The sequence below is a fragment of the Emydura macquarii genome, unplaced genomic scaffold (assembly GCF_026122565.2).
Source record: "Emydura macquarii macquarii isolate MOO-44397 ecotype Brisbane River unplaced genomic scaffold, CSIRO-AGI_Emac_v2 contig_1676, whole genome shotgun sequence".
NCBI lineage: Eukaryota > Metazoa > Chordata > Testudines > Chelidae > Emydura > Emydura macquarii.
The window spans coordinates 201,459-227,794 of record NW_027131813.1 but is presented as its reverse complement, the minus strand read 5'-3'; the positions used below and the strand labels follow the sequence as shown (position 1 = coordinate 227,794).

General features: G+C 44.5%; 2 protein-coding genes across 4 annotated transcripts in view; one reads left to right on the top strand and one right to left on the bottom strand.

Annotated features, from left to right (window-relative positions):
* Positions 1–20,099, bottom strand: part of FZD3 (frizzled class receptor 3) — an 83,625-nt gene extending 63,526 nt beyond the window's left edge. Inside the window, exons 1-2 of the mRNA XM_067556158.1 lie at positions 19,998–20,099; positions 12,005–12,529 (exon numbers count right to left, since the gene is read on the bottom strand). Of these exons, the coding sequence (XP_067412259.1) occupies positions 12,005–12,244 (240 nt within the window). The 5' untranslated portion in view covers positions 12,245–12,529; positions 19,998–20,099. The remainder of the gene's footprint in view (positions 1–12,004; positions 12,530–19,997) is intronic.
* Positions 20,100–20,423: 324 nt separating this feature from the next.
* The window catches only part of FBXO16 (F-box protein 16), a 40,286-nt gene continuing 34,373 nt past the window's right edge, over positions 20,424–26,336 (top strand). For 2 of the 3 annotated variants that reach the window (XM_067556178.1, XM_067556180.1), the window contains exon 1: positions 25,731–25,780. The gene's annotated coding sequence lies outside the window, so the exon portion shown is untranslated. Of the gene's footprint in view, positions 20,458–25,730; positions 25,781–26,336 lie in introns of those variants that run through there. The other variant, XM_067556179.1, reaches the window with a different exon arrangement.

Here is a 26,336-nt window from a genome sequence, read left to right as displayed (position 1 = left end):
CAATCTCCTGCTCCCTTCAGTGCTTCCATCTTCTTCTATGAATCACTATTTACCCATCCGCTAGAATTACAAGCCTCTCAAACACACAAAAGGTATACTGCAGCAGCATAATAGCTGTTTTTTGCCCAAATATTCAAGTTTAAATCTATGCCTGGATTTTACTGTTTGTGGCCTATCACAACATACAGAAACTTTTCAGTTGAAACAGGATGAGTGTTGCTAGTTCTTTAAAAAAAATATTCTAGATGCTCTATAATCCAGCTGCTGACTCAAGATCATCTCAAAATTTGCCATAATTCATAGGTATAGGGGTAGGATTAGTGGTCCAAATGTTGGGTCACTTGTGGAAGGAGGTCTTGTGATACAGCCCATTTAAAGACAGCATTTTATAAGTCACCTGGTTCTTTTATTTATTTTTAGCACATATCTGGGACTCAAGTTATGACTGTAATCCTCCCTAAACTGTCAGGTGTTTGGATTTATTTCACCTAGTGCATGGCACCCACTGCCTCTTTGGGTATACTGAAGTTAGTATAGGTTAAGTTTATAACTCCAGGTCTGTGTGTGCCAAACAGATTTTTTTTTTTAAATAAAGTGAAATGTGTATGTGCAGCAAGAGTGGTCCTGTTTAAGAAAGAAGGTCTCCAGCTGTTATCATGGTGTGGTCACTGAACTTCGGCTATAGTCCTGCACTACAGGTGCAATCCTTACCCTTGGCAGTTTCCAGATAATATGCCTTACGCACACTCATTGCTTTCTGCTGGTATTGTGCAGGGGCTCATTTTGGAAATCTTGCCCAGAGAACAAATTTTCTGGGTTAAGAGAAATATTTTATAGTGCTCTAAAATCCACAAGCAGACTCCAATTTTACCTGAAAAGTACGGCCAAAGAAATTTGTGTTTGATTAATAGAGGGAAAAATAGTAAACTGTAAGGATAATATACCCATGTTTTCTGAACAATTGAATTGAGTGTGATCAAAAAGGAAGGAAAGTTGCTTGGTCATCAGGTCAAGGGTTTCTTATACAATGCTCATAACATTTTCAGATTCTTACAACTTTTCTGGTGCACAACAGTGAATTTGGGGGTCAAATTAGTGAGGGGGAAACGTGGAGGGAGTGATGGAGCTGTGCTAGGAGGATCCAGGGATGGGGGGAGGGGGAAATCAGGAGCAGAGAAGTGAGTTCTGAGGTGGAGAGAATAATGGAATAAAGATGGGAGCCTGTAGCCCCATGTTCCTCCCTCTCCCACTCCTCTTGTTGTTCTGGAACTGGGGGACTGAAGGGGAGAAGGGCGTAGGGAGAGATGCTTCCTGTTCATAGCTCCATCTCTCAGGGCTACGACACAGGGGAGGATGGGTATCACCCAAAGGGAAAAGGGAAAGGGCAGAAATGACCCCCAGAACCAGGGAAAACAGGGAGCCAGGATCTGGAGCCCTCTCTATCATCTCCCACAATTTAAACTGGAATGTGGGGGCCCTGACACTTTAGGGGTTTCAAGTCCATCTTTCTCCCTTCTCCTCCCTCCAGCATATAAATCAGAGTCTTGGATGGCTCTCCACTTCTAAGATAGTATAAGCCCCTCTCCCTGTCCCTATAAGTGACCTAGGATACTAAATGGCAGAGATGGGGTGACAAAAAAGCCCATGGAGATGGATGGATCAGTTCACACCTTTGAGCTATTGTTTCAGATTCTATTAATTTAAATAGCATCTCAGTAAGTTCTCAACTGAATGAGGACCCTTTACACCACTGAGACCCCTATACAGCAAATGGACGTGTAGAGCTCCCTCCCCACATACTAGGCTCAGAACTGAAGCAGGGACACTGTAGCTCCACTCTCCTTCTTGGCACTACCTCCAGCAACATTCATCAACACCTCAACCATTTTCCCATTTCTCCTCCAAGAGCATCTGTGGTATGAAGTTGCTAGAAGCAGCTGGGGGAATATGTGCATGAGGGTTAGGGGTGTGTTCTCAAAGTAGTGGGGTTGGTCAGACCAACAAGCACAGAGACACAAACACTGGAGGTGGTGGAGCAGCGGGGGGTGGAATTTGAGCAGTTGGAAGCAATATATGGAGCACTGAACCAGTGTAGGAAAGAGGGTCAGAACTATACAGTAGGTAGGAGGAAGCCTTCACAACATTTCTAAAAAAAAAAAAAACCCATATCCATGCCTCCGATCTGTATCTCCCCTTCAAAAAACCCACTGACTCCATGCTAGTCCAAGCATCCTCTGCCCAGCTCCTCAACCTGCAGATCCCATGTCAACACCTGCTTCTCCCTGAAGAGGGAGAGACAGGCTGGGCTGGACTGGCAGAGACAGGAGATGCAGGGATAACATGCAGCCCGTTCATGCTGTGGCTGGGTTAATCCTTGCCCAGGAGTCAAAAGCAGTGGAGGAGAGAGGGGGGATATGGTACCTGGAGGTGCTGAGAGATTACTTTCACTATTATCAAGGAAGCTGAAAGCTTCATTAATGGAGAACTATTTTCCACTCCTGCCCATCCAAAATGCAGACAGCAGCTTAAACTTTGACATCTGAAAACCAAAGTTAAGATACAGTAGAACCTCAGAGTTATGAACACCTCAGCACTGGAGGTTGTTTATAACCCTGAAATATTTGGAGCTCTGAACAAAACGTTATGATTGTTCTTTCAAAAGTTTACAACTGCACTGTAGTCGCTCCCCCCCCCCCTTCCCCTTTTCTATGCAGCTGTCTGATGGTCTACTTCTGGCTCCAAATGAGGTGTGTGGTTGACTGGTCAGTTCATAACTTTGGTGTTTGAAACTAAGGTTCTACTGTACATACCACCCCTGCAACACAACCTGAATTCTGCCCTGCTTGGAGCTGGTAAAAGCTGCTAGAAATGATTCAGTAACAGTGGTAGTAAAGGTCAATAAGCTACCAAGAGAAGTGTCGGATTCTACATCTTTTGTCTTCACATCAAAAGTTGAGGTCTTATGGGAAGTTGCTTTCGACAATCATAAGTTACTAGAGTCAATCCAGGAGTAACTGGATGAAATTCTCAGGCCTATGATATGCAGGAGGTCAGACAAGATGATTTAACGGTTCCTTCTGGTCCATAAAAAAAAAAAAAAAGACTATGAATCTACAAGTAGACTGAAGGATTAAGAACATAATGTGTTGTTCCACACATTTGAATTTCAGCATTTTTCTGCGTGCACTGTTAGGTGTCACTATATTGAATAGTAGCAAGATTAGTGCAATAGCTTGTCAGAGCTATGACTGATATAAATTGGTGCATGTATACATTGAAATGAAAAATACTTCATTTCAGCACTGAATGTTGTAGGTTGCCAGAGGTGCAGGAGGTTGTCTTCTTGCCATGGAGTCTGTCAGAACTCTGGTGGCATACATGACGGTAGTCTCTAGGGCTTAGCAGGGGATAAGTGAAGGCAGTGTTCAAAGAATCCTCAAGCCAAGGATGAGGAGGTGATAAAATTTAGCTCATCTGGGGTGGTTTGTGGGGAGCTTAGGCCTTGTCTACACTCAGAGAGGAAAAAAAAAAAAGTCAACCTAACATAGGTCGACTTCAGCCATCGAAGTTACTACTGTGGTGGCTGATGTCCACACTAACCTCCTTGGGTCGGTGGAGTGCGTCCTCACCAGGAGCACTTCCACTGACCTAAGAGTGGCCACCCAGACTGCCCTCCAGTGGGCTGTCCCCCCCACACTCCCCATTCCCTGCCAGGAGCCAGCCTTGGGGTTCTTCCCTCCCTATTCCCTGCCTCTGCTTACGGCCGGGGTTCAGCCACCTGGGGCTTCCCCTGCCCTAGTCGGCATGAGAAATACCAATGTAAAGGAACGCAGTGTCTATAATGACATTGCATCATCCTATCTATGCTCCAGTTTAAGATTAGCCACTCCACACATTCTGGAAGGGCACTAGAAATCTGTAGGCAACTTTTAATATATAGTTTAATTAAATTTAGGGGCATTTTATAATCAACACGTATACATGTCATATGTAAACTGAAAGTTGTAGATTCAGCTTTGTTAGGGGTAAGGATGGAGGCCAGTGAGAATGAATGAACCACTGGTAGTTCGCAGAACATGTGCTGGTTGCATGGACTTGACTATTTTTGTCTACAGCCATTAAAATGCATTAAAAAATAACTAAATTATAGTAAATATTTTGCTAGTCACCTTTACATGTGAGCAACTGCTGTAACTACCACAAGATAATACTTTTCCAATGAGAATGATATGTTCCATAGTATCACAGATAATCACCATGCATGATCCCATGTTGTAAGATCCACATTAGGAAAACATTTTAGAATGCCTGCCTTAATAATCACTTATCCATTACCAGTATTTCACTTACGGAAACTGCTCCAAATGGGGAAAAACAAAACCAAAAAATGTCTACAAACTGTGGGAACAGACACCTTTTCTGTATTTATACAACACAAAAAGACAAATATATAAAAGTTTTAACCCTCCTAAAATGGTACGCGATATAATTTGTGCATGAAAAATTAGTACTGATCAGTGCTGGACAGCTCCTAGTGGCTAGGCTCAACAAAAAACCTCTGGTGTGCTGCTCTGGATTAAATGTGCTTTGAAAAATGTTTGTATTGGGCACCTAAATGGCAATGCCCCACATAGAAATGTTTTAAAAATATTGCACATTATTAAACTATAAACTGTATACAAATTTAGAAGATTCTGTTCAGCCCATTATTGCTTCTTTTAGGAGAGAAGAGATGTAACAGCTCTCACCTTGGTCTAATATTATAAACAGTGGATTTTAGCTGACATGTTACTGGAATAACTGGCATTTGTCAGCAGTCAAAAGAACCAATTCAGCTAAGAGATCCCCAAGGACAAAATGACCCTCTAACCCCTTGAATGAATGAAGTCCTCCCCCCATTCCCTTCCAGATTAGAACAGGCCTTATTGAGGGAGCACAGTAGGAAGCCCAAGGCTTTCGTCTTTCTTGCGATTAAATAAGGGAAGAGGATCTGATTACGGTTCCACCAATTCTTAAGCTTTCATTCAGCATCCTGTGTGTAATATTTCCAGTTTCCATTGTTCAGTAAGGGTGATTCGATGATGCAAAGAGAGACCGAACCCAGCATGAAAACAAGGATTATCTTCAATTTATGGTTATGAAAAAGACTATTAAAAAAATGGAACTGAAACAAGAATACTTTGAGTTACAAATTATAATCAATAAGGAAACATCATTGGAGGAACTGAACAACAACATTTTCATCAAGCATATCCAGTATACAAAGAGGAGAGCAAAGTGTATTTTTAACAGATGAAATGACAGCTGTGTCTAATTTTCCTTTGCTTGGAAGTTCACACTTTAGCACACTATGTGCTCTTAGGAAAAAATTTACATGAAGCAAAACTGGGGGGCAGGGGGGGCGCGGCGGAGGCGCCATGGAACAATGGTACCAATACTGATCCCAATTCCACAGAAATCAATGGCAAACCCATTCATAAATTTAAATTAGCACATTTAAACTGCCTGGCATATAGGCTGGTTATAGCTAGTCACTGTTTAATAACGTAGTCTACACTCATGACCAAATGAAGACTCCTGAACAGTAGTACAGATTAAAAGGATCTGGGGCTTATAGTGGATCACAAACAGAATGAGTCAACAATGTGATGCAGTTGTGAAAAAGGCCAGTATTATTCTGGGGTATAATTCAGAGTGTCATATTTAACTGACCACATCAAGGGAGCGGAGGAGTTTAATACCTATTTTGCTTCAGTCTCCACTAAAAAGGTTAGTGGTGACCAGATACTCAACAAAATTAACAAAAAGGGTGAAGGAAGGCAAGCGAAAATAGGGAAATAGGTTAAAAAACGTTTAGGTAAGTTACACATATTCAAGTCAGCAGGGCCTGATTAATTCATCCCAGAATACTTGAACTAAATGAAGCAATCTTGGAAGCGTTAGCAATTATCTGCAAGAACTTATAGAGAACAGGTAAGGTCGCAGAGGACAAGAGGTCAAGCTAGTACCCATCTTTTAAAAAAGGAGGAACAAAGAGAAGAACTGAAGAACCAATGACTTGACAGCCTAACTTTAATGCCTGGAAAGATACTGGAACATATTATTCAACAATCAGTTTTGTAAGCACCTAGAGAATAGATGATAGCTATCCTGATTTGTCAAGAATGAATCACATCAAACCAGTTTAATTTCCTTCTTTGACAGGGTTACTTACTGGCGTAGTGTGTAGGAGGGGAAGTTGTAGACTTGATATACCCATAAATCTTAGTAAGGCTTTTGACACAGTCCCACATGACATTCTTATAAGCAAGCCAGGGAAATGTAGTCTACAGGAAATTATTATAAGGTGGATGCGACTCAGGGATCTTTTGGTGCTCACTAGCAGAGGGCACAAGATCCTCTGCATCTGGTTTCCAGTTTGCCAAAGTGTGCCATGTAAGGTTACTACAGAAAGACAGTCATGCTGATCACCACCACAAAATAACTTTAAAAGCATAACTTTCCCTGTGTAAGCTGAGGCTGGTGACAAAGTGAGAAGCATCTCCTGCCTGAAAGAAATTTGATTATCTATTTGTCTAGTTATATGTAAACTGAGTATTGAATACTTCAACGAATGCCTATTTACAGTCTGAACAAAAAGCAGTAGGGGGATACCCTGTTTATATGTTCTAACTGTATCTGGTGGTGGGGGCAGAGGTACACATAGATATTACAGCTGGTCTGGCTGTTTCATGCTGGGAGAAAAAGGATAACTCACCCAAAGCTTGAGACAGGAGAATGTCTTGTTAGTTAAGTTCAGGCTCTAGAAAGCATGTTATGATTTTATTTTGTATGTAACAGTTTCCATTAATTCTATTTGTTGTTTCTTGAATCTGTTCTTTGTTCAACATTTAAAATTTGTTTATATATTGAAAATAAGTGTAAGTGCTATGAATTGAGTGGAGCAGTGATGTTGAGGTGAAACTGCTACGCTAGCGTACTGTTCCTTTGGGAACGGCAGATCTGTGAATTCTGAGAATGTCCAAAAGAACAGGAACTGAACTCCAGGGGGACACTTGGCATGCTTAGGGGTTGGAGTGTGCCTATTTCTTACCTGCAAAGGGACAAGGGAACCTGCATGGGCTGAGAGGGGAGTATGTACTTGTGGCTGGTGGAGTCAGGGAGCTGACTCTTGGCAGGCACAGACAAGGCTTCCTCACACTAAAAGCAGGTGATAGCGAGGTGGAACCACCACAGTGGGTGCAAAACTGATTGAAACATTGTTATCAATAGTTTGCTGTCAGACCCGGGGGATGGGGTGGGAGAAATGTATCCAGTGGGGTCCCACAGGGTCCCACTGTATCTATGTCATTAACAAAAATATAATGGAGTGGAGAATATGCTTATAACATTTGCAGATGACATTAAGCTGGGAGAGGTTGTAAGCACTTGGGAGGACAAGATTAGAATTCTGAAGTGAATTTGACAAACTAGAGATTTGGTCTAAAGTCATCAAGATGAAACTCAGTAAAGACATGTGCAGAGTATTACACTTAAGAAAAAAGAATATCAAATGTACAACTACAAAATGAGGAATAACTACCTAGGTGGTATTACTGCTTGAGGACCAAGAGGGTTATAGTGGATCACAAGTTGAATGAGTCAATATGATACAGTTGCAAAAAAAGAATATTCTGGGGTATATTAACAGGAGGATGGTATGGAAAACTTGGGCAGTAGTTGTCCTGCTCTACTTGGCATTGGTGAGGCCTCAGCTAGAGTATTGTGTCCAATTCTGGGCAAAACACTTGAAGATGTGGATAAACTGGAGAGAATCCAGAGGAGAGCTACAAAAATGATAACAGGTTTTCTAAACCTGACCTTTAATGAAAGATTAAAGAAACCAGAAATGTTGAGCCTTGAAAAAAGAAGCCTCAGGGGGACCTGATAGTTTTACACCCCTGAGCGACATAAAAGTTTTGCCAACAACTGTAGTGTAGACATGGCCTTTAGTTAAAAGGTTTTCCTAATATCTAACCTAAGATAGTTAAGCACTGGAATAGGTTTCCAATGAAGGTTGTGGAATCCTGAACATGGGAAGTTTTAACAGCTTAGACAGACACCTGTCAAGGATGGTCTAGGTATAGTTGGTCCTGCCTCAGCACAGGAGCTGGACAAATTGACCTCTTGAGGGCCCCTCCAGCCCTACATTTCTCCCTTTCTTTTGTAATACACAGAATCACAGAAAAATCTCACTAATATTTTCCAAAATTGTGTATCTGGCAGTTATAGTGACCGCCAGATTCCCAGATTTGATTTTTCATTTTTGTTTTGGAGCATCCAGAGATTGCTACATGCTAGTTAGCTCAGCTGCAGGCGTATTAAAGATGATCTTATGGAGAGCTACCCACAAAAATACATAAAACTGTTACAATGCTGCAGAACACTGACCAGATCTGCAAAATCATAGAGTTGAAGAAGTTTTCTAGAAAGAAAAGTCTAAGTGCCTACTGCAGATACACTTATTTAATAGTTTTCAATCAATCCAAATATTGGCACGTCCTCACGTCTTTATACTAGAGTATCACTCCTATAATGTCTATTTAAGGCTAAATACAAAAAAGCAAGCATTTCCTTCTCGCTAAATGCATATGTCAAATTTAGGCCAGATTAACACAGGGAACTCCTACTAACCTACAGACTAAGTCTACTAGGCAGGCAAGAGTATTATGTTGGTGTTCCACACAAAAGCCACCATGGAAGATAGAGCAAAGTGGGATCAAAGTGGCTGCCAGTGTGGTAACCAGTGCAGATTATGGAACACAGGCATAGTGTGCTTTCGTAAAACCACTACTTAAAGCACTTTTTTTTTAAAATTGAGGAGAGCACTGATTTAAGTGTACATACATCAGAGCAGACAGGGAAAGAGTTAACTTCCCTTCAAAAGGAAACCAAATTAAGGGCTATTCCACCCTGAAGATGCTATTCAGTCTGCTGGGTCAGAAGACAGGATTCCCACCTGGACTCAAAGCTGCTATATGAACAGAAAGGAAAGTCAGCTTATGAGGCTCAGAGGGAAGGATGAAGTGTTTTCTTGTATCTGCTTCCAAGAACAGAGAGATAATGAAGCAAGGAGGCTCTGAGAGACTGCTTTAGCCCTACCAGAAGGCTGTGTTTATAACCAGAAACTCCAAAGCCTTGTTTACATAAGGCCTGGTCTCCACAAAAAGTTGTACCAATTAAAAAGGGGTTATTTTATACCTTTTTATTTAAAACCAGTACAACTGGTGTATAATTCTTGTATAGGTTTAAGCCTACCTATATCAGTTTAGCTTGCACTCCAAATAGCCAGTTTAAAACGGATATAGAGGAGTTCACACAAATGATTTAGCTCAACTGTTTTAACTATTGTTAATCCCTGCAACTTTTGTGACAGACAACTACTAAGAGAAACTCACATCACTAACTACACTGATGCTGATATTCTGAAGCAAGTTTTTCAAATGTAGACAGGGTTCAAGATAAGACCGTTCAGCTTCCTCTGGCTGAAGTCAGTTTGTTGGGTCTGAAATAAACTCTTCAACTGAACCAAAGTGAGGAAATCCATGATCTAAATTCATTGTGAAAGTCTCTACTCTGGCCAATTTACAATCAAGTAAACCCAAATTTCATTGTCAAGAAGTTTTTCTAGTGAGCCTAAATCTGAAAATAATTTAAAGAGATTTCAGATGACAGGTAAATTCTGTTCTCATTTACTCCTGATTTGCACAAACGTGACTCCACAGAAGTCACTGGCATTTCACTGTGTAACAGAGCAGAACATGGCCCTATGTACTAGACCCCTTTTGTACCAACAGATTCCTTTGGGAAATTATCTGAAGAACAACTGCCTAACTAAGAGAGGATTCCTCCCCGAAAAACTCAGTTTTGTTTCCTACCTAATGGTCTACATGCTAAGTACCCAGTTTAATTAGGTAAATAAGTATACTCCATTTTAAGTCTTCTGGATGACTAACCAACTCAAGCCAGATCCTCATCCACCCTTCACCATAAATAAAATAAATAAATAAATAAATAAATAAATAAATAAAAAGGATGAAAGACCTAAAATATTCTAAAACCTTATGTAAGATTTTGACCTGATTGAAACTCCTTATTTGCTCAGAAGGTAAGAAGTTGATACTGGTAATTTTGTAGAGAAGAATGGTGGAACAGTTGCATTCAGCTTATAGTTCACTGTTTTTACTCTATAAAGGAGGTTTGTATTGCTATTATTGCTTTCTGATTATCATGTTGGAGGAATTTTTTCTTCTTTACTGTGTTTGTCTTTGTACATGTTTTAAAACTATTTGTAAAATGAAAAACGCTATTTATTCAACCTAGTGTTTTTCAAGCAAAGATGGGCAATTAGTAATCATTGCATTTCAAACAAACATTCCTGAACTGCTTTTATTATGCTTTATCAGATATTGTTATATGAAATGTGCAACTGTCTTGTCTTTGTCAACTCATTGCCAAAACACTATTTCTTTAAGGAAACCGAGGTCATTAAAACTGTTTCCTTAACACATTGCCAGCTATAAGGACAAAAACAGTAACCTAATCTCAGTCAGTATCAATATAGTTTGTTGTCTGAACAGCCCTTAACTGGACATAACAATACCTGATTGTCTTGGTTTCATGGGACCAATAGGAAGAATGCATAAGGAGCAAACAAACTCATTCACAGTACTCATACTACAGTCATCCAAGTGCACTAGTTATACAACTGTACATGTGCAGAGGAAAAATATGGAATAAAATTCCATATTATAGAATAAAGTGCTAACATTACCTGTGTCCATCACACATAGAACATATGATCCCACAGTTTAGAAAGGACATAGGAGAGCTAGAGAAATAAAATAATGAAAAAAAACTATAAAAGATATACAAGAACATAGAGTTTCCATATGGTAGGAAGAAGCCACATGATCACATGTGCAATTCCTTCACAAATAGCATTGGAAAAGCCAAATCTTGAGCGTTGCTAAGCATTCGAACTCCCACTGCTTTAATCAAATCACAGACAAGCTCTATGGAAGGGAATTATTCAGACGCTGTAAACGGCAGGACACAGATTCCTAGTAGTACAAACAAGAGGCAGTGGAAAAGACCCCCAAGTAGATGGCTGAAGCATCACCAGGAGAGATATTCAACAGATCAGACATATTAGTGGGAATGATTATCATACTGTAAATTATGAAAGTGGATTGTGTACAGTAGTCCTACAAAATGATGGGGGGAGGAGGGAGAAATGGAATCAAGGCAGATAACACAAGTAGTCTCTTCTGGATTTATTCTATATATAAAAAGAGTAGTAAGGTACAATTACAATATCAAAGAAAGTTTAATTACACCAATTTGCCTGTCCAGATATGGAACAGCAGCAGTTTAAAGGAATTGTTTGCCAAATTCTTGTAACCTGGGAAAGCAACATGATTACTTTGTGTATTTAGCCATTTGCATAAATTTTTCCAGTCAGACTAATGGGACACAGACAATACAATCTGCAATAACCAAGGAGGCAAAAATTTACTTCCCTCTAACCTGAACATCAGAAGGATATATTTTTTTAATAAGTCCTCAATTGGTTGTTTAGCATGATTGTAAATTAGTTTATTGAAAAGTTCTTTAAACTATCTTCTGCTGACATTTTTCCAAATATACACCCTTGCTCTGCCAAAAATGTTTAGACCTTGAACCCTTGAGTACTTCTGAATGCATACAGTTGTTCATATATACATTAACATGAAGTACAATGTGGTTACACATTTGTAGACATTCTTAACAGTATATTTTATGGAATGATTTGTAAGGCACCTATGGCAAATGGCACCTGGGTGCTTTACACTTTTCAAAACAATAAGACAATAGGCAAAATACTGAAACTTTATAATAAATATCCTTTATATAACCATCTGTCTCCTTAATTCCAAATGCCAACAAATAATCCGATGGGCAAAGAAAGCAGATTAATTCTTACCTCCATTGCTAATGCTGCTGTTTGCTGGTCATAATGATTCAGAAGATTAGGCATAAAGGTGGTATTATAAGGCAGGTCTTGGCACATCCTCAAGATGATGGGCTCACAAGAAAATGAACTGTGTCCACTTGTGTACTCCATCAAAACATCCAAGAACAAAAGACAGCAGAACATCAAGCTTGTAGCCATCCTTCCACATGTGAATGGGAGCCAGTTACTGAAGCCTGTCAGATTATTCATTATACACTTTCAGATGTACATGCATTGAAGGTTTGGCATGAATGCCAGTATTTTTGCTGCTTGTTTATTTCAGTTTTTGAAGAATCTTAACACTCTTTTTGTGCTGATAGAGTTTTATTAGCTCAGTCCGACAGAAAACTTGAGACACAGAGGAGACATCTTGTCTTTTCACATTATATAGGTTGTATTAGGTTGATTTGTCAAGTTGATTAACCACATTCCCACACGACAGAACCCATCCTGGTGAAATAGCAGCTGCGCTATAGTCTTCTTTTATTAAACAGCCTAAAACAACAACAAAAAAACAGTAGAACCACTATAGTTTAGTTAGCTTCAAACTTAAAAATGTAGTTCATTAATAAATATTTATTCTGCCAATATTGTTCAATAAGGTAATTTATTTGTAATGTTGAAGCCACCTGATTAAATCAAGAGACCCAGATACAATTTTCAGTTCTGATTTTTCAGTCCGTTTCTCTAGGGGACAGAAAAGGCTGGATGCTACAAAAGTACAAAAGTAGAGGGAAAATGGAAGTGCCTGTGTTTCTATGCAATGAATCCTAAATAATTCCATTAAAAAGACATTGAGGCATGATCTATACTTAAAAATTGCATCAACACAGGTACAGCACTCAAGGGTGTGAAAAATCCACACTCCTGAGAACATAGCTATGCCGGCCGAACCTCCATAGCAGACACAGCTAGGTCGACCTTGCTACGGTTGCTCAGGGAGGTGGAGCTCCCACCTGCAATTGAGTTTAGCCTACAAATTTAGAACTGTAATTCCTCAGAGGGCAACTGAATTTTCTATAATTATTTTTAGTGGAATATTCATAAAATGTTCAGACGGAACATTTACAATTTTCAATTTTGAAGTTTTGCTTTTTTTGTCTCTCTAAACGAGTGTTTCTCAACTTTTTAAGTAGCAAATACCCCCTAACTTTTGAAAATTTTAATAAGTACCCCAACACTCAATTTTCCACTCTGAGAAATACAATCTTTTTCCTCTTTACCATTGGACGACTGTATTTTTCGTAAAGCAGGAGAGTTCTGCAGTGCTGTGTGGCTGTGGCAAATCACAAAACCCCTTGCTGTTTCTCCCCTCCTTCTTGCTCCCCTTCTTCCTCCATATAGGAGCAAAGATCAATGCCAGCCAATCACTATGGCCTGATGGCGGGATCACGTGGTGTTCTCCTCACACAGGTGGGAACTTGTGAGGTATGAGCAGGCACTAGCAACCCACCAGAGTGGATAGCAGCGCTCCCCATGGCCATCCCTGGGGGAGTGAGGGCCTGCGGCAAATCATACTGTGTGGGCCCCTCTTAACATTTTTATACTGGTAAAATCTGAGGCTATCGTAGTTGTCACTGCTCTAGTTGAGCAGTGAAATTGACAAGTAAGCCTGCCGGTAGAGCCCAGCTCCAGGACTGGGCAAGCCATTGGGCTCTCCACCTGGCTTTCCGGGCACTGTGCTTTGGGCCAAGGAGGGGAGCTGCCACTCGGGCAAGTTGCAGTTGGCTGCCGTCTGGCTGCCAGCCCGGGAGGTGGGCGACTGCCACCTGCTCCAAGCTGGGGCAGAGGAGGCTTCCGCACAGGCTGGGACCCAGGGATGTGGGCGCTGCCGGTCTTCAAACTGGGGCAAGGGAGGCTCTCTCTCGGCTCAGAGCTGGGGCACGGGTGGCAGCCACCCAGCTGCGAGCCCAGCTTGCAAAGTGCAGGAGGCTGCCACTGGGCTCCCACCTGGGAAATGGGACCAGGCAGGACTGGGTGGCTGCCACCCGGCTTCCCAAAAAGCCAGTGGCCACTGCTCCGCTTCCCAGAACTGGGGCGGCTGCTGTCTACCTCCCAAAACTGGGACTGGGCGGGAAGCAGGCAGCTGCAACCTGGCTTCCTCAGACATCAGCGGCTGCCACTCACCTCCCTTCACTGGATTTTTCACCGCCTACCCCCTGCCTGTGTCTCGCATACCCCCAGGGGTACGCGTACCACAGGTTGAGAAACTATACTCTAAACAAGTCACACACATATACAGAATTATTCCTTATTCAAGATAATCTAACTGAATTATGCCAAAATTAGCTATTGCAAGACTGCTCAAACCAGCTACTTGTTTTCAGATTATAGTGACCAGCCTCTGACTCATCAGTTCGGCTCTGCCTATTCTCCTGGTGAACCTTTAGGCAGATGGGCAGATGAGCCAGAGTAAGAGAGCAAACAGTGAAAGGGCCCTTGGGGAGACAGGAGCTTTAGAAAAGAAACAAGTGAATGAGCACTGGCACTTGATTAGAACCCCTAGCACCACTCCCTCTGCAAACCAGTACATGCTATGCAGTATCAGACTAGGCAAGAGCCTCTGCTCTGAGGCATCTGCATATCAAATGACACCATGGTACTGCTGCCTCAGTACCTTTGGAAACCAAGTCAGCGATAACAGGCAATTACTTCAAGCACTCTAACTGAATTGACTTTGTTAGCACTTGCCCTCCCTGTTGTTGTCTCTTACCCTTGGATGTGTACACACACACACACACCTCCCCCCCCCCCATCTGTGATTTCCACTTCATGCATCTGACGAAGGGGGTTGCAGCCAATGAAACCTTATGCCTGCAGAAATTTGTTAGCCTTCAAGGTGCTACAGGACTCTTCTTGTTTTTACTTCAAGCACTGATGCCCTGGCACAGAGGCACTGGATTCCCAGCCAAGGCCTTCGAACAGGACTTAATTTTCTTACATAGAGAACACATCCTAATTAGCCTCTTGCAAACCTTACAGCCCCACTCACCCTGACCCACCTCCAAAGCACAAGAGAAGGAAAGGACACAGTGATATATGTGCGTGGGACTAGTGTGTGTTTGACTAGGGACGCATGAGCAGGGAGTCCAGAGCTTCTGCCTTGAAGCATCAGCATTTAAAAGGGTTTCCCCAGTGCTGCTGCCTTGGCTCACTGCGTGCCTCATCATAGAGAAGTGGTTCTCAAAGTGTGGGTCACAACCCTGTTTTAATGGGGAGGCCAGGCATTTGGCTTCAGCTCCAGGCCCCAGCAAGTCTAAGCCTGAGCACCACCACCCAGGAATGAAGCCAAAGCCCAAGGGCTTCAGTCCTGGGTGGTGCGGCTCAGGTTACAGCCCCCCTGCCCCAGGCTGAAGTCCTCAAGCTTCAGTCCCCCCAGCCTGGGGTGGTGGGGCTTGAGCTCAGGCTTTGGTCCCCTCTCCCGGGGTCATGTAGTAATTTGTTGTCTGAAGAGGGTTGCAGTGCAATGAAGTTTGAGAACTGCAAAGAAGAACTAGCTCCTATACATCCGAGGCTATCCAGAGAGCCCAGGCCCCTCCCAATCAGGCCCTGCTCTGCAATGGTTCCCAAGATTCCCTCCTTTTTGCTTTTTTCAGTAGACCTTGTTGCTGATCCTCTAGGAACTATTGCAACAGCTGAGAATAAGGCAGAACATGGGAGAGATAAGGCAGTATCCTGTCTCCAACCATGGCCAGTACCAGAGCTTCAGGGGGAGTATACAGAACAGGGCAATTTTGGGGAGAACCATTGCTGTCTTGCCCTCCCAGCTGCTGGTGATCAGAGGTTTAGTCACTCCGACCATGGGGTTGCATCCCTGCCTGTCTTAACTAATAGCCATTGATGAACTACTCCATGAATTTATCTAGTTTTTTTTTTAAACCCAGTTGTACTTTTGGCCATCAAAACATCCCATGCTCATGAATTCCACAAGCTAATTGTGCACTGTTTGAAAGAGTACTTCCTCTTGTTTGCATTAAATCTGCTGCCTAACAAGTTCATCTGGTGACTGCTAGTTGCTGTATTGTGGGAAAGGGTAAAGAACACTTCTCTCTATTCACTTTTTCCGCACCATTCATGATTCTAGACCGCTGAACAGATCGTATTACCCACCCAGCCATGCTCACTTATGTACCATCATGTGTGTGCTGAAGCTCAAGAAGCCCTGAAAAATATTGTGCATTTCACCACCAGTGAAATGGATCCATACTTCCGATTGCTGAAAGCCATTCCCACTACTACTAATACAAATTGTTAATGACTCCTACCGAGTTACATACCTGCCAAACTCTGAAAGATGTAATAGTCAGTCCAATCCTTAAGAAACTCTCTCTTGACCCTGAAGAACTCTCCAACTTTTCACTCACAGGCAAAATTAATGAGAAAGTAGCAACCACCAAGCTCTGGTAACACATGATATCAGCCAACACTCTGGATGCCCCACAATTTCAACCCAGGCACAGCGCAGAGACAGCCCTAGTGGTACTAAAAAGAGGATCTCCTTATGCAAGATCTTCACCTTCATGCTCAAACTCTCATTGGAGCTCTCTGCAGCTTTTGATACTGTAGACCAAGAGGCAGGAGTAGATGACAGCATTATAATGGCTCCATTTATTCCTCTCCAGCAGAACTCAGAGTGCTGAAGGGTAACTGCACTTTCTTTCTAAAGGACCTAACCTGTGGGGTCTCAGAGGGACCCATGCTATCCCTCGGTCTCATCAATATCTATATGAGATCACTGGGAGATGTAGTAAGACAATAGGCTCAGGTGTCAAGAATATGCTGGTGATGCTCATAATATATCGCATATCTGATATAATATATCAGTCATACAACCACCACCTTTACTAAGATGTTAGAACAGTGTTTCTTAACCTGGGGTTTTAGAGGGGTCGCAAGTGCAGAGCTGGTATTGGGGGTGGCAAGGAAGGCAATTGCCTGGAGCCACAGGGGCGCCATGAAACTAAGTTACATGCCTCAGCCCCGTGGGGGTGGGACTCAGGCTTCAGGGGTACAGTAGTTTGGAAAGGTTAAGAACCACTGTGTTAGAATGACTACAAGAGATCAGCTCTTGCATGAAGAGGAGCTGTCTCAAGCTTAACACAGGCAAAATCCAAGTGATGCTGGTCAGAAGGGGGAAACACTGAAGAACTAATCATACACCATCCCCAACTTCTACTCAAGGCATACAGCCCCCATTTGTCAAAGTGGATTGAAGCCTCAGGGTCCTGTGGCACCTCACTACTCTTGCATGACCAGGCACTGGTCCAGGCACTGACAACATATGGTCACCTAAACAATGTATAAATATGCCTTTTCACTTCCAACTTGCGAGGAAATTTCACACTTTCCTCCTGCACAAGAACCTAGCCATCGTAATCCATGCATTTGTGACCTCAAGACTATTTTATTGAAGATGAACATGAAGACAATGCATAGGTATCAGCTGGTACAAAATGCTGCTATGCACCTCCATGGTCCAGGTCACGATGGGCACAACAGGCCATGCTCAAGACCCTCCACTAGCTTCCAGTCAGTTTCAGATGGCAACCTGAGGCCTCACTTCCAATCTTCACAGGCTATTAATGGTTCAAGCCATAGCTACCGTAGGGACCCTGTTTTAATATAGGAACTGTCAAGACAGTTCCATTTGTCTGGGACAATGCAGATGACAAAGCCTAATCCAAAGTGTGTAAGAACTGAGGACTATGCATTCTTGGTTATGCTATCCAGCCATAGAATGAACTTCCAGAGAAGTTTAGAAACTGTCATATTGGATCAGACTCAAGCTACATGTAGTCCAGTATCCCATCTCCAGCAGTGGCCAGCACCAGATGATTCAGAGGAAGTTATAAGAACTCTGCAGTAGGCAGATTCACCACATTAAGTGTCATCCTGATCTAACAGGAACTGTGAAGCATGAAGATTAGGCAAATCGAGAGACTAACCCTTGTTCAGGAAAGATGGCAATCCCTTCCTTTTCAAAATCCCTTTCCACCTTAGCAAGAAAGACACTCCCAATATTTACACTCCCAAATACCACCAAATCTGACAACACACAACCCTCCTAACAACAACAAAATCATAACAAATGTAGGGTTTTTACCCTGAAAAGTCAGAGATTGTGTTAAATCCTCTAGGGACTATGCTATTGTTATTTGTTTTATGAGAAAATCCCACAGACACTATGGTGCTGGACAGCAGTATAAAACTCAGAGAAATTATTTGCAAGACTAGACTCCTAGGTTGAATCTGAAGCAAAAGCTAAAGGAGATGGATTACAGAACTTACTACCTATAACCCGAACCACCTATTCCCTTTAAAAGGAAAATGCTTAAGTAAAACTAAAATGCAGAGAATATGAGAACTGCAACATGAAAAGCCAACAATGCCACTATATTCCAACCGTGAATTCTACATTTTTAGCTGCTAGATTAAGAGTTAGAAATATAGTTAATATATTAATTGATGTAGACAGGAATATGCCATAACGTACAATTTTTAATTTCCTGGGGGCAATGTTTCTGACTACACTAGCTCTTTATGTTTTCCATCAGACTTCATACACCCCCACCCTATTTTAGTGATTACACCAAGACACACCAACCCACCTGCCTTGGGACACTAAAGGCAAACCGTAGGCAAGAGGATCAGGAAGTAGCTAGTTGGCCAGTTAGTTATGGATTTTTTTAAAACTAATTATAACCACATACAGTTTGCCCCCTGTATAAAGGCTTGCTTACAGTGTTATTACATACATATTAGACAGCAAATCCTACAGGGCAAGTACCAACTCCTATGGGTAAAAGTTATATTAGCAAATAAGTTTCACAATTAACAGTGGAAGAGATGACGAAGAGCAAACATACTTGAGGAATGGGAACATCACACAGATGGATGCTCTCATGGAGAGCAATTACAAAGAAGGATGCAATGGTGGCAGTAAAGTGCTATTTTCATGTATGAGACTTACCCCAAGCACTCCAATTACTGGGAGAGAAACACAAAGTATTCCTCTGACTCCCTACTCCATTCTGATTACCGATGGACCACTGAAACTGTATTCCTCACTCCCCCCACATTTCAATTATAGATGTCCTGGAACAACATGGCAACCTCAAGCCATTCCAGATACAGGGGATGTGTGGGGACACATTCCCCACATTCCACTTCAATTACAGTTAGGGGGAGAGAGAGAGAAGCCACACTGCAATCGTCTCCCACTCCACCTCTGTTACACTTTAAGGGGGAAACCACATTACATCTCCCTGCATTTCAATCACACTGGAGAAATGCACCCCACACATCTTCCCCCGTGGTTAGACAGAGGGGGAGGGGAGAGCCACACTGTATCTCCCCTTTCTGCCAACTCCCGTGGCAGACAGGGAGGAAAGGGGGAACCAGACTACATTTTCCCCACAGGCTCCATTTCAATCACAGACTTGTGGGGGAGGGGAGGGGGGAAGAAGCCAAACAATATTCCCTCCTTATACACACAGTCTACTCCCCATCCTCCATTCCTGGTCCAGGTGGGACATGGGTGGAAGGGGAGAACCTCATCATCACACATACCCAGCCTCTACAAAGAGGGTTTCTCCCTCATCTTTTCCTTCATTCCCAGGCGATTGGGGGGGGGGGGGGTAGAGAAAGCCTCTCACCCACCACCTCAGCCCTCTCCCGCACTGGAGGGTCTCTCCCCCCTACCAGCCCTCTCCTACAATAGGGTGCTGTCTCAACCCCGCATGGGGACCGCCCCCTCCTACAATGGGGTGCTGCCTCTACACCCTCCCTTCTGTGGGGATCTCTCCTGCACTGCGGGGATCTCCTCCATGGGCGGGGCGGGGCGGAGGGGGGGTTGGGAGCTCTCTCTCACCTCGAGGATCCCCTCCGCCCTGAGGCGGCGGCTCCACCGAGAAGGGAGAGGGGCGCACCCCGCACGCGCGCACCCCCCGGCTACCGCAATTACCTGAGCGCCCGCTTCGCCTCCGCAGCGGCCTCGCTTCTCCCCTCAGCTGGCGGCGGCGCAGCGCGAGGCAATGAAGACGGTAATAACGGCCGCGCCTCGGTCCCAGACCCCCCCCCCAACGGCAACCCCGGCCCCTCCCCCCCAGCCTCCGCCTCACACCCGGCGGCCTCCTGCCAGCCACGCCCCCCTGCTGAACGCGGGCCCCGCCCCGCGCCCCCGCCACTCCCTGCCCCGCCCCTTCGTCGAACCTCCCCGAGGAGCAGCGAATCAGAACCAGCCGGCTCGTTGCTAGGTAGAAGAGCCAGCCTCCCCGCGGCCCGGCCCTGATTGGCTGCTTCTCCCGGGGCGCTAGGAACTGTTTCCATGGCAAACGGAATAAACTTGCCAGGAGAAGAGGAGACAGGGCCGCTCGAGGAGAGGGGGGGGGGGGCGAGAACCAGAGGGGGGCGCAGGAAGCCAGGTGAGAGCGTGGGGGAGGGGCGTATCCCCGCCAGGGGGCGTCGTTGCCATGGGAGACGATAGGCGGCATCGATATCACGTGGGGGCGGAGCCGGGGGGGGGGCCCTCGGGGTATCTCCCCCGTGGCGGTCAGGGGGTTATCGGCTGCTCGCGGGCACAGGGGGTGTCGATTCCCGAGCACGGGGCGGAGGGGGCCCTGGGGAGGGCAGCACTTGGGTCATCAGCTGGAGGGGAGGGGGAGGGGGAGAGGTCATTACAGGGTTCGGGGGGCACCGGCGGTATAAACGTTGGGGGGGGGGGGGGGGTTCAGGGGACCCTGGGAATCCTTGATCAGGCGGGACATGGAGGCACTGGGGGTTATCGAGGCCGGGGAGGGCACGGGGGGACATCAGTACTACGGGGTGCAGGGGACACTATGTCTGGGCCATGCTGGCGGGGGATATCACGGGGATATCAGTGCTATAGGTTTCTGTGGGGATTCCAGTGGCAGAGGATGTAGGGGGGAGCTCTGGGGGATATCAGTGCCCCACCCCTTACATATTGCAGGGGGAGCAGTGGGGATATACAGCACAATGGGGGCCACTGGGAGATATTAGTGCTACAGGCACTGGCGGTGCTGTGGGTGCAGGGGGTGATATCAGTGGTGCAGGCTGCAAGAGGGAACTGATGCCGGCAAGCACCGGGGGGGGGGGCCCACTGGAGGCTGGGAGAAGGGAGGAGAGAACTGGAGGTTTTGATGCCATGAAGCGCACAGGGCTTTCAGTGCTGCAAGGCCCAAGGTGGGCCCTGGAGAGGATCAGTACCATGGAGCATTTGTGAGGGGTATTGACACCCTGTGGCCTGGGGGAGCAGTGGGAGGTAGAGATTGTGGAGGGCACAGGGGATATCCGTGCTATAGGGCACCAGGGGCATTGACCCTTAAGATATAACAGGGAATATTGGTTTCATGGCGAGCACTAAGGTATCTATAGCACAGGCCACAAGCAGGAGACTTGGGAAGGACTGATGCCTTTGGGGGCACTAGGGGTTATCAACAGGGCCCAAGCATAATTTTTTCAGGCCCAGTATAAACTTGTAACATGGGCCCCCTCCCACACACATACCACTATCCCTCATCCCAGACATACAATCTCATCAGCCGTGAAAAGTTTTTTCCTCATGGTAATGGGGGTTGCAGTCTGGGCCAGGCCCCCCAGGGCCTCCGGACCCCAGTAAAGTTGTACCCATTTCCCCCCCGCCCCATGTGGGGGCCTGGTTATCAATGCTATGGGAAGCAAAAGGGATAGTGATACTGCAGGGCCATAGGGAGTATCGACTCTATGGGACTGAACATGGAATGACTCATGCTGCAGAGGGCAGTGGGACACAGGGTACCGGGGTGGTGAGGGAGGCTGCAAGGCTATGAATGCCAGAGGGTGCAGGGAGCCCTGGAGATACCAAAGTCACAGAATTCAGGGAGCACTGAGGGTATCTTGTGGGAGGCAAATCAATGTACGCTAGTTGGGGGCATTAAAGCTGTGGGTCACTGGTAGGGACTTTGGGAGGGACTGATGCCATGTGGGCCCTGGGGCATATCATTGCCATGGGGAAACATGGGAGACAATCCATGCTGTGCGTGTGGAGCACTGGGGACATAAGTGCCCTGGGGAGGGTATCAGTGGGTAGAGTGGGAGGCAGTATTGATAATATAGGGCATGGAGCCCCCACAGGTATTCATCTCACTGGGGCTGATGCAAGGGTGACAACTCCACAGAGTACTGAAGGCTTGAAGGGTATCAATGCCATAGAGTAATTGTTGGCAGAGGGGGCACTTAGGGGGACAGGGTACATTACAGTGAGATACAGCAGCAAAAAGGCACAACTTGTATTTATTCTGCTTCCTTGCCGCTCACAACTGCTTTCTAGATTTCTCCTTCCCATCCTCTCTCTCTCTTTCTGTTTCAGATGATTATTCCCCCCATAGATCCTCTTGCAGTTTCTCCTGTTGAATCTCCTGTAGTTAGTTCCTTTTGGTCTATATACTCTAACCTCTCCAGCTCACCTTTGTATTACTACTGTTTGCAACACTTTCACATATACTGTCCTCTATGGATTTAATTAACTACTGTTTACTCCCAGGATGATCATTTATAATCAGTCCTCTATTCCTTTCTAAACCTTAGAGTGTGGTCAATTCAATTAAGTTTATTTCCAAGTGAAAGTCACTATCCCATCATCATGCAGATTATGGTCATTAGATTATTTCTGTATAAAATGCTTCTTTAAACCTCGGGGTACATGAGTCTTTGATGAGCCAGGAAGGCTTATTCCCATAGTGCTGTGTACAAAAACTATTAATATTGCTTCTAGACTTACTCTGATTATGGTTTGTGGAAGGTCCTGGAATGGCATTTCAGAGGGTTAAGCCTAGATTAACACAGCTAAAGGAAATGAGGCTAATGCCCTTAGTTAATATGATATGATCATACATTGCATTTAAGAGAGATTAATGCTATCAAATTATTTTTTAAAACAAAGGATTTGACTCAGCTCCTATTGAAATCAATAAAAGTCTTTTTGTTATGTTTAATGGGAGTTGGATCAGGCCTGAAATTGTTTTGCTGTAGTATACAACTCCATTCACTACTAGTGCAGAACTGTATCATACATTATTTTATTGGTTGCTTTATAACACCAGGGTTTGTCTGCTTTATGTCAAAGGAACACATACCAATATAGTTCTACATCCTGAATAGGTCAAGCATAGTCTCAGTAGAATCAATGTTACCCCTGGCTATACATAATAATAATGCTTAGTACTTGTATGGCCCATTTAAACTTCAAAGCACTGTACAAAGATTAATTAACTGACTGAATTGTGAAGGAACCATTGGAAGAGCTAATCTCCATTGGTTTGGTGCTGGACCCCATTCCTTTGGGAGGGGAGTGTTGCCTAGTCAAAATGGAAGTCATGGTGACCCAGAAAGAACCAAAAAAGAGAGTCCATAAAGGCCCAGCAGCTCAGTAAATGCCTAGGGGACTATAAGGGAAACACTCACCCCTCAAGCATCTCCTTGCAGCGAGGTGCAGAATTGCAGTCCTTTTCCTGCTCCTGGCACCCCCTATAGATTGTCAATGTTGCTTGGCAGGACTTCAGAGGCTCAGCCCTCTACCTAAGTCACAAAGTCCAAATTAATACCTTTTGGGGTAGTAAAGAGTCCAACAACTAAACAGTCTGTTTGCTCTCCCTAGAGTCTTCAACCATGGTTCTGGGCACTTTAAATTCTGCCTTTTATTGAGGCTCCTAAATAAAGCCTTCCCCTTCCTGAAGCTTACACCCTTTACCTGTGACCAGTAGCGGAACCCAGCCTGTACTCTACTGCGGGTTCCAGCCAAGGAGCCAATACACAGCAACCACATACTGCTCAGTGCAGTTCTTTGCCAGTTTGCCTAGACCACTCCTTACCAGGCCTTTTATCTCCAGCCCTAGCTCAATACCAATGTCCTCAGGTCTTCTCCCTCTGCAATCTCAGTGTGAGTTCAACCTGCCATAAGCTCTAGTTAGTTGGACAGCTCCTGCAGCTAGGGAGGAGCACCTTTTATTTCTCTACTCCCACTCATGAACTGACCAGCAAACTGACTGCAGCTCCTTTTATCTGAGCCTGCTGGGCTCTGATTGGCTGTCACTAGACCTTCTAGCCCATGAAGGAATATGTCTCTCTGGCTTCCAAGATGGCTGTTTTAGTGAGGCCTCTCTATAGGGTTGCCACCTTTCTAATGGCTGTTAATAGAGATCCTGCCCTCTTCTCCATCTCTTCCCTAAGGTCCTGCCCCCTTCTTTATCTCTTTCCCCCAAGGCCACCCCCGTGCATGCCATGTGCCACTGCGAGCTGAATGAGTAGCCTGTCCCTGGAGGCAGCAGTGGCTGCTGCTGCTTCCTTCCTTCCGCTTAGGGTTGCCACAGATTTTTTTTAAAAATAGACACCAGGGCTTGTTAAATGGCACACACAAATCAAAACCCAGACTGTTTGGGTGAAAACTGGATGAGTGGCAACGCTACCTCTCTAGGCAGGCCTAGGGAACCCACCTTTTTCTCCCACCTTGCTGTTTCCTGGGGTGGGGATGTAGTAGAGCAAAAGGGCCTCCACTAGGGGCCTTGTCTACCGTGTCACAGGGACCCATATGTGGGGTACTACCCAAGTTTGCTTGCTAACATGTACTGTCTGTTTCTAGTCCCGCTGATTTAATACAAAGCCCAGAGATGAAAAATGTTCAATTGCTTATTTGGGCAAATGGTCCAAGTTAATAGATCTCAGGTGAATCCTGCCCAAGATTTCCAGTATATACCCACGTTGTTCTACATGGTGAAATCCTTGTCAGGGTTATAGAATAGGGGATGTGTTGTTCCTGCCTTCATGTTCTGAATCTCTCTAAACTCATGGGTGACCAGAGGTGTTTAATGCTATTGGGATGTTTGGAGAAAACCCATCCAGAAAGCGGGTGGAACAAGCCAGGAGTTTGCTTATCAGCTTTAGAGATGTCTTCATGACTACACTTGGGAAGACTCATTTCAGTGAGTATTGCATCCAAATCAAGCCAGGTAGCAGGGTTCAGCAAGCAGGATTCTGTGTCTTGGGAAGGATGTGGGCAAAACCAGACCAGAGTATTCAGTTTTTCTCTGATTTCAGAAGAAAAGGCCATAATAGCACACAATTTGATGCCTACCCAGTACCAGGAGTCAATGGGATGCTAGACAGAGTAGGTAAAACCAGATAAATTACAACTTTTGATCTGACTAAGGGATGTTTGTGAATACCTCTATTGCAAAAGTCCAAAGAAGTAAAAAACCAGTGTTGCCTTATGGTCACTGACCATGCCCCTGCTAAATAGCTGCATGCCATGAAGAATACCAGTGTCAAGATTACCCCCTGATAGGTGGCTCTGTAGACCAGTTCACTCACTATGCACCACGGATCTGGTGAAGATCATGTGAATGCAGATTCTTTTTGTGTGCTATTGGGGATATGGTATCATGGCGTCTGCCAGGCAGTGGGGCTGGAACTTCCCCCACCTCCTGGCTTGCAGTAGTAATAACAAACACCAAATCCATGGCTGCCGTCATCAGCTGTTCCAACACTCCTGCTGCCAGAGGTAGCCTGAGCCACTTTCTTAGAATAAAGTATATGAGAGGGTACAGAGGCACTAACTACCCTCTCCCTGTGGGGTGAGCAGTTCACAGCTCAGGATTACACAGGTACTTAAGGGAGGGGTCATAAAAGCAGCTGTTCAGGGAACAGAAAAGAAGAGCCTTTGTAGGAGGAAGGCTGGTCATCTGTGATCCAAGGGTGGGGATTATTTTTGGTTACCTTTTGATGCTTTGATAGTAAATTCTCCCTTAGAACAGGGACATGACTACCTGATCCTGGTTTTTTTGTTTGTTTTTGTTTTGTACTGAAGTGCTTCACTAACCTGCGGTGTTATTGTAGGCATTGTCCTTTCTGTGCACTGAATGAGGCCAGGGTGTTGTGGAAAAAAATAGTATGTGATTATGTAGATAAAGACTGTATCATAATGCAATGCACAAGGAAGCCAAATTAAGGTTACACAGACATCCTTAATTTTGGCATTTCCTAATTCTGGAGTGGTTGTCAACCAGTCATCTACTTACTATAACTGCTTTAAGAAACTCCCCACCAAAAAAGAAACTAGGAACCCTATCAGAGAGTCTCCTGTTCTAGCTACTAAACCATATTGCATCAAAAGATAGCAAGGGCAGGAAGTGTGTACTTCATACCAGTTCTCTTCATTCACCTGCTTCCATAATAATTTTAAAGAGAGAGAAAAATACAAGGAAAGGGTGACCTGCTGGGACTGATTCTGCAGCATTTTCAGCATTTGACA